This window comes from Aplysia californica, unplaced genomic scaffold (assembly GCF_000002075.1).
Source record: "Aplysia californica isolate F4 #8 unplaced genomic scaffold, AplCal3.0 scaffold00040, whole genome shotgun sequence".
Lineage (NCBI taxonomy): Eukaryota > Metazoa > Mollusca > Gastropoda > Aplysiida > Aplysiidae > Aplysia > Aplysia californica.
Window position 1 is genome coordinate 50,824 of NW_004797310.1, and position 8,692 is coordinate 59,515.

Genomic DNA, 8,692 nt, shown 5'->3' on the forward strand with positions numbered 1-8,692 from the left:
GTGGTGAGGGGGTGGGGGATGAAGTAGCATATATAGAGAGAGGTGATGAGGGGGTGAGGGCGGGCGGGGGTGGGGGATGAAGTAGCATATATAGAGAGAGAGGTGGTGAGGGGAAGAAAAAGATGGTTTTGGGGTCAGAATACCATGACATACAAGCAGGCATCCTTCTACGATCTTTGCAACAATATGTCCTGTAGTCACTCTCTCATGCTGGTTTCCCCTTCTCCATCCACAGGCCGCCAAGAAGAAAGTCCGTACGTGGACGTGGATTCGGTCCAGATGACGTCACAACAGGACATCCACACCCCGGTCCTGACAGGAAGAACTATGGCGGAAATCATTACACCTGACGCCACACAGACAGACGGTGACGGGGGACGTTACAACAACGTACTGGTGACGTCACCGGTGGCAAGAGCAGCACCAGGAGGTCAAGGTCAAACCCACAATCCTGGAACGTATGACCTCATTGAGGATCCAGCCAGGGAAGCTTTTGCACGTAAATATGTTTGCTGTGAACTTTGCTGGCAAGGAGAGAAATAGCATTACAAAATGGGCCATCTTTTGGAACGTTTTTCCTTTCTTTGGGGATTTTTACATGTGGAAGAAGAGAAAAGGAGTCTTGGGTGGCAAGGTACGGGGATGCAGTAGACACAGACTGCCAGAAAGTGGAAGTTGTTGGACAAATATACAATCTGGTGTTGAAAGTGGGTTCTTATGTTTAGTTGTTCTTTTTTAAGGTGGGGGGGGGGGATACTGGATGAATGATATCGCTTGAAGTGTTTTCTTTTGTGACTGTACTCTCTGTGTGCTCTCAAATACTTTTTCTTAGATTAAAGATCAGATTATTTGAGTGCATCAGAACTTTGATTTGCTTAGTTGAAGAAGCATGGCTCTTGAACTTGTAATATCAGGGTGAACAATGCAAAACTTCATTACATCGTGTACAACTCAATTTATATTCATTTTGATCTAAAAGAGGAGGTTCCATCCAGTCAAGCATTATGAAAAATGTGTATCTGTATTAGAAATTGAAATTACATTTGTTGAAGTTTCATTAAGAATTTTGAGTAATTAATATTTGTTTTCTTTCTTTCGCAGATCCTTACATGAGACCTCAACACGATGCAGAATATTCTAACAGTGGGTTTGATAAGTTTATCATTTCTGATCTGATGGACAGATAAATTGTGCCACGCGTACATTTTCCCTCAGGTTTCACATGCACATTTTGTTTTCTTTTTCTTCAACTTGCACAATGTAGAATCCATAAACATGTAGACAAAGACAGACGTAAAACTTGTTTTTATTTTGTGTGGTGTTGGTCCTGTTTGGTGAAATTCAATAACCCGTTGTGAATGACCTTGTGTAGTTGCGTGCTCTTTAAAACACTCATCTGACTAAACTAAGTGAAGTGTAATATGGTGACAAAGACAGACAGATGACTGGGATAATACAAGCAGGCTCACAAGTTTCCTCGTATATACTCCTACAGTTTGAAATACTAGATGACTCAAAGTACAGGAACAATAACTAATTGTTTTGCATAATGGAATGATACCAATGGGTTTAATAGCCAAGTTAAGGTCAGTTGCAGAATGAATATCCAACATGTTTTGTCCGTCATTTCCATAGATGAGTACGCCTTGGTATAATAATGTGAAGAATTGTTATCTTCAGGATCAGAATATTATGATTGCCAGTGGAGTATAAGGTAAATATATTGGAGTTCGCTCAAACTGAAATGTGTACGACCGACGGATTTTCTTGGATTTATCGAGGTTTTTGGTTTAGAGAGGTTCCTCAAATAGAGATTACTGTTGGCATTGTAGAGTTGAGAAAGCCTTGCTTGCTGCAAATTTTACTCTTTGAAAGTTCTTGTTTCACTTCTACTTTTTTACGGTAATTACAATCGGAGCTGCAAGTTGTACGCATTGTGTTTTCTCTTTGACATTGTGAGCTTGCTTAACCTGTCCAACAACCACAGAGAACAGATGAAAGAATAGTCTACAGAGAAGTGAGAAAGAACGCCCAATGGCAGTGACATCATGAAACCCACCATTTGCCGTCTCGTGCTCATGTGTAGCTCTAAGGTCTATGTGACTATCTTTACAGGGACAATAGGCTATGACCAGCCGAAGGCCGTAAGACATACTCTTTACTTTCGCTACTCTTGCATCACTAGACAGAGCTCGTTCGCTTTTTTTGTATGTTTGTGGAGGCAAGTAGCACACTGGCGATGTTTTTCTCTGGCCTGCAATTGACACACGTGGGTCCTAGTATTTCTTTCTTTTGTTCTGCTATCTGGAAGCGAAGAAGGCAATGATGATTTGATTACTTGAGGCTTGCAAGTGGAGATTTAGACGACATGACCCTAGACATTCTTTTTGCTTTAGAAATGGGAGCATTTCGGCTTATCAATAATTTTCTTACAAAGACATAGAAGGCAACAAACCTTGGATTTTATTTAATTTTGATTTAGCATCTTTTTCAGATTAACCGTGTTCTGTTTAAATGGACTCCACAGTACAGAAAATGTATAACATCGGTCTCTTTGTGGGTTGAGAACCTTCACTTTTCTACGTCTGAGTGTCAAAACTGAAGAAAAAGAAATGAGAAGATATAGATCACGTGACCTCTTTTGTATCTCCAGCTGATGAAATGGACGGTCCGTCTTCTTCCCTGCAGAACAATTCCACAAGAAAAGGGACCTATGTGAACATGGAGGTGAGTTCTTTGTATGGGTTTGAGGGGAAATAAAATTTTATTCTAGAAGAGGAGAGGGAGGAGGAGCAACAGAAGGAGGATGAGCTGGAAGAGGAAGACTACGAAAAATTAGAGGTCAAGTATGTGAGAGAAATTGACAGGACACACCTTGAGACAATCTAATACAAACATTGCCTACCAAGCTTTGAGATGGAATCCTCAAGGAAAGAGAAAGAGAAGAAGGACTTAGTGGACTAGGAGGAGGGACTTATATTTGGACTCATATTTAGATGGGATACAGCTATAGAGAGGGGGGAGACTATAGCCAAAGCTAAAAGTACAGTAGAACCCTGGTAGAGCCTACACTTTTCGGACCCAAACTTTTGAACGTTTCAGCAGAGGTACATATTGACATATTAGCTGCCCCCCCTAAAAATCAATCAATCTATCTATCTATCTACCTATCAATCAATCAATCTATCAATCAATCAATCAATCAATCAATCAATCAGCGAATTAATCAATCAAAGAAATGAATATAAATAAATATATAAATAAATAAATAAATAAATAAATAAATAAATAAATGAATACAAAAATAAACTAAAGTAAATCATATTTTTAAAATGACAGCGACAAGGAAGTTATCAGAGAATATTAAAATGTATTCATCTGCTTATCACCTCCCTTTACTGCAGGGAATGGCAGATACGGCACTCGTGGATAATTGATGATCTAACCACAGTCATTTATCCGTTTAGTGCTTTAAAAAAAAAAAAAGTTATTTGTGTATGGTTTTTTTTTATCAAATCCAACTGACATGACAAACGAAATACTTAAAGTCTGTTATGATTGTGGTGATGATAGCTTGTGACTATGACGTGGACGCCTATTAGAGCTAGAGAGATAACGCCTGCCAGGTTCATCAATAATCCTGGGCTGCCCACACATCAGCTTATGTTTTAGCACAGTACTTTTTGTAATGTTTTAAACAGTAGTATGGCTTAAATATTTTCTAGTCTTGTGGTTAGGCCAGCGGACTCATAATCGTAAGATTACAGGTTCGGGGGTTCGAGCCTCCAGTCCGACGGTGTGTTTTTGGAAAAGGCACTTTACACGAATTTTTCTCATTTCACCCAGGTGGGAATGGGTACCCGTCCATAGACAGCAAAAGTTCTTGTCAGTATGTTAGTGTTTTTAGCGCCTATAAAATTGCAGCTTACAATGTATGTTTCCCAGGAAGTTGAGATTATTTCAGAAAGTAGTCAGGTTTAATTTGGTAATAATATAGACTGTAAAGTGCGTAGAGCTATATTTTACTGCAGAGCGAGAATTTGCGCTATTCAATCAATGGTATCTATGAATGATTATAATATGTAAAGTGGCCATGGATTGTCTTGCTCTCTGAGGTGACAATGGCTTGGGTTGCAGGTTCAAGGATGAATGTGACGTTAACAAAAGCGTGATGAAAAAGGTCTTGGCGGGCTTGTTGTTGTTGAGTTGGAGGATAACAGATGTTTTAGTTTATTTTACTGTTTATCTTTTCAGGAAAACAAGAAGCAAGGAGCCAATCCTTACGTCAACGATAATGACCACACTGTGCCTCGTCGCTTGTGATTCCAGAGCAGAAACACAGGACAATATTCAACAGGACTTACTTATCTTTAACAAACTGTGTACATTTATACATGATAATGGTTGTTGCATCTTGAGGAAATCAGACGCTCGTCAAAAATGGTGTAACCAAAGAGACCGTCATTCTTCCGCTCTTCAGCAATTTTTATCTTTTTCTTTTTCTTTTTTTTCTTCTTTTTTTTGTCTTTGGTTTTGTTTTTGTTTTTGGCTTAGCACCTCATGTCTTTGAAAAGCAAATCTCTGAGTGGATTATACTGAAAAACAATAAAAGGAATAAAAAATGTAAATTTACAGTTTCCGAAGACACTCAAGCTGTAGAAGTCCGTAAACTTTCTCACTTGTTTAACGTCTGACACCAGGCGACCCCTGTTTCCTTCCATCGTAAATATCTTGATTTTTATTCAAGATAGATGGGCGTTTTTGTTTCATTGGAAGCTAGATCAATTAACAAGCCTTGAAATAGATGGCAATAACTCAATAATAATACAATGCTAAAACAATGACGCGTCTGATTCCACGACGTTGTGAATCATACTACATCCTGTAGACAACCAAATGTGAGGCAGCGTGGTGGAATCAGGCTCTCGTCAATTTTTGGTCATATTGAGTTATTCATATCATCTTAAAGCTAGTTCATTTGTCTTGCTTTCAATAAAAAAATTACCCATCCATCTTCAATAGAAGTGGAGATATTTTGGATTAAAGGAGGTGGGGGTCACCTGATTTAAAAGGTAAAATTAGCGAGAAAATGGCCACCAAAGCTTGGTAAATTCCAAAGCTGGAGAGTCCATGGAAACTGTAAATTTATATTTTTGTGCCTTTAATCAACGTTTTCGGTGAAATCCTCATAGGAATGTGTTTGTAAATGGACATAAAAGGTGTTGAGCCAAAAACAAAAAATTCGATAAAATTTGCTAAGCAGGGAGAAAACTGCTGTTTTCTTCGATTTCACTATTTTGGCGAGAGCCTGATTCCACCACGCTGCCTCACAAATTAGACTGTCTCTTGCGATATTTTTCGAAAAATACAATAATATAATCTAACATTAGTGAGCTAGTTCTGATTTCGTAAGTATTACTCAATAATGTTACATACAGCCTGTTTACTTTCAATATGATAATCTGTGGAAGTGTAGATTTATACCAATGTGAGCACGATTATGAAAGTAATGCTAAACTTTTATCTTTTTTGTGTATAATGGTAATTGTATGTTTAATCCCAGTACAATTTTGCATTCAGCGTGACACATTACATATGAATATGAAATATCATTTTGATGTCTGTAATACATAATTATCATTTTACGAAGGTTTTCAGTTACAAATGTTTGATGCGTGTTCTTTTTACCAATGAGCAAACAAGTAATTCGGTCATTTTCATGATGACACACTTCATACATATTTTATCCTATGCTTGCAACAACAAAAATTTAATGCTTTTCTCCTGCATTTTTATCAACAAGATTATGAAGTTTTGACTTCAGAGAATATTAAATTTCGAAGCCAGACTGTAAAGGGGATAAACTGAAATCTGTGGGTCACGTGGTCTTGTTTAGTTCAGCCGGGTTTTCGTTTCAGGAAGATTGCTCAAATAGAAGAAGAAAAAGTCTGGGCTTTTATTTTATTTCATTTTACTTTTTGGATTAATCAAGTGCCGTTTAAGCAGACTCAACTGTATTATTAGAATTATTCATTTATGTTGTCCATGTGTGTACATTAAGACATGGGAACCAAAATAACAATACAATTTTACTAATTTTTAAATTGTTTTAATTAATTTTTTTTTTTGGGGGGAGGTATTTTATGGGGCCCGCAACTGCATAAGGTCATACGTCTGCACTGGACACATTAAATATTTTTCAGTTGGTGGAAGGAAATTTTGAATTTTGCACGTGTGGCGGCCGAAGCCTACTCTTATCGATGTAGGACCACCAAAGGATCTTTAACATGCACAACTTGCTCACGGAACCTCCCGAGATTTTTCGCCGTTATCCGAGAAGGCTAGGTGTAAGATCTTACCTACCGTAAGATCAGGGATGTGGGTGAAAGACAGCAGTGAGAAGGAGTCGAGGAGTAGCAGTAGAAAGGCTGCAGAAAGCGGCAGGAGCCCAGAGGAGGGGGCAAAGCAGAGGGGGAGGAGGCAGAAAGTGGAGACGAAAGCAAACGATAGATCATTATTATAGGGCAGGAAAAGAGGTGAAAGGAGAAAAGTTTAGAGAAGAAAATTTTCTGTCGCAGTTTGGATTCGAACCCGGGACCTTATTGAATGAGAGGCAAACACCATAACCTCTCGACCACGAGAGCTCCTTAACAATACAATATTTTTTGTGAAATATGTTGATTATGAAAAGTGTGATGCCGCATTAGCAAACTTATCCAAATCTGTTTTCCACGTGAAGTTGACTAAGGGAGAAATTTGTGGCTTTAACTGTAAACTTGTTACTGTGAACCTTCCATTTGATCCCAAATTACTACGTGATTATTCAACTATACATTGTTTAATAATTTATGCGTCCAGTGGCACATAAAGAACAATCATCACTGAAACCAACAAAAATGTCAAACATGTGTTTTTAAGATTGCGTTTTGGTGGATGGTCACTGGAGAGTGTCCTTGAACATGACGTATAACTCTAGCTTAGAAACAAGGTACATGGACTGTACTGTGGCCACCAGAAAAGACGAGTTGATCAAATGTCTGTGGCCACCAGAAAAGACGAGTTGATCAAATGTCTGTGGCCCATTGGTGTGGTTTTGTATGTTATATAAAACTGATGCACTATTGTATGTACGTACTGTACTTGTGGGTACTGGGTGCCTGTGCCACTGTATTTACTTCATGGGGACATTACACCTGCAAATGTGGGACTTTTTTCTTCAAAACCAATGAAGTATTCCAACATTGTAAAACTTAATAATAAGACTTTAATAGGCCTTCCCCTCCCCTTTTTTTTATCCCCTCACACTGCTTAATGCCACAAATCACACATTTTGAGAAAAGGAGGGTGGGGGGGGGGGGAGGGGGGAGGGGGTCTAAATTGCTCATTAAAGGGCCACCCCTATTGTCTAAATAACTGACTACATTTATCCCTGTGATCAATTTTGTCATTAATAACCTTATCATAGTTTGATTTATAGCTTCACATATTGTGAGCCAAAAATGAGCGCTTTATTTGTTATACTACATTTGCAATTTTAAAACGTATTGGTTTTTTTTTAAAACAATCAACTTACTTAAAGCGATCTGAGAAAGGAATAACAACCTGTGGTGATTTGTTGAGTTGAATCTGTCAGATTTCTTTGTCTACAATTTCCTCTTGCTGCTAAAGGTACAAACAACTTCTCCCTTCTATGACAACAAAATTTTATCAAAATTTTTTTTTTAAAATCTGTACGAGTTTTGGTTTGGAAATTCCAGTTGATTAACCAAGCCCTTATCTTATCCCTCAGAGCCAGATCTTTGACAGCAATAAGCTGGACTCGTATGGCAAGAAGCATGACCAACAATTAATGTATTTGTTGCATTTTTTCTGTCATCCCAATATCTGTGGTTTCCATAAGTGGGTGGTTGGCGAGTGCTCTTATGTGGTTTGCTCCTTTCCTATTTTATTTTGTCCTTATTCTCCCCTCCTTTGTTCTGTTTTTCACTCTTTCGTGATTCCTTTAATCCTCGGCATTTATATTATAATGTAAATGTGTTGCAAGTGCCTAAAAACTCTTACTAGAACAAACAGAACAAGCAAGTGTGGTTTCCAGTCTGGATTTAGAACAGTATCTATCGGACTAGGTATCTATAGTGAGTGGTTGGCGGGTGCTCTGGTGGGGTTTCCTCCTTCTATTATATTAACACTTTTTCGTCCTTGTCTTTCCTCCTCCTTTTTGTGTATGTTGCTCTCTTGTAATACCTCTAATTGTTGGCACTTATATGACTTTATTGTGCTGCAAGAGCCGTAATACTCGTATTAAAACAAACGTTTCATTACAGCACTGCTTGCTATAACTTAATAATAAAAAGACCAAGCTGGGAAGATATAATTTTATAATTTTCTTTTGTTTCGGTTTACCGCTGTTTTTGGAGTAATGGTGTTCGGTTTTAGATGAACGGGCTTTGTCATTCTCTGGTCCTTCTGTAGAGATCGCATTGCCGTAGGAGTTTTGATATGTCAAAAATGTGTAAAGATTCCAAACAAATTTCTGTTTCCAAAACAACACAGTCGTGCCATTGTAATTTAAAGTGCTACTCTCTATAGCAAGTTACAGTCAAATTTGGATGCAAAAGTATAAGAACGACTATGTGCTTGTGTGCGTACCGGTGTTCTTATGTCTTTGAGCACACGTGTGTGTGTGTGTGTG

At 38.2% G+C, this 8,692-nt stretch overlaps 1 protein-coding gene across 2 annotated transcripts in view; it reads left to right on the forward strand.

The window, feature by feature from the left end:
• The first annotated feature begins 69 nt into the window (after positions 1-69).
• LOC101855403 overlaps positions 70-8,692 on the forward strand; it is a 10,164-nt gene continuing 1,541 nt past the window's right edge. Inside the window, exons 1-4 of one of the 2 annotated variants that reach the window (XM_005092034.3) lie at positions 70-499; positions 1,102-1,143; positions 2,654-2,727; positions 4,255-4,890. In XM_005092034.3, coding sequence (XP_005092091.1) covers positions 145-499; positions 1,102-1,143; positions 2,654-2,727; positions 4,255-4,323 — 540 coding nt within the window. In that variant the 5' untranslated portion in view covers positions 70-144 and the 3' untranslated portion in view covers positions 4,324-4,890. Of the gene's footprint in view, positions 500-1,101; positions 1,144-2,653; positions 2,728-4,254; positions 4,891-8,692 lie in introns of those variants that run through there. The other variant, XM_005092033.3, reaches the window with a different exon arrangement.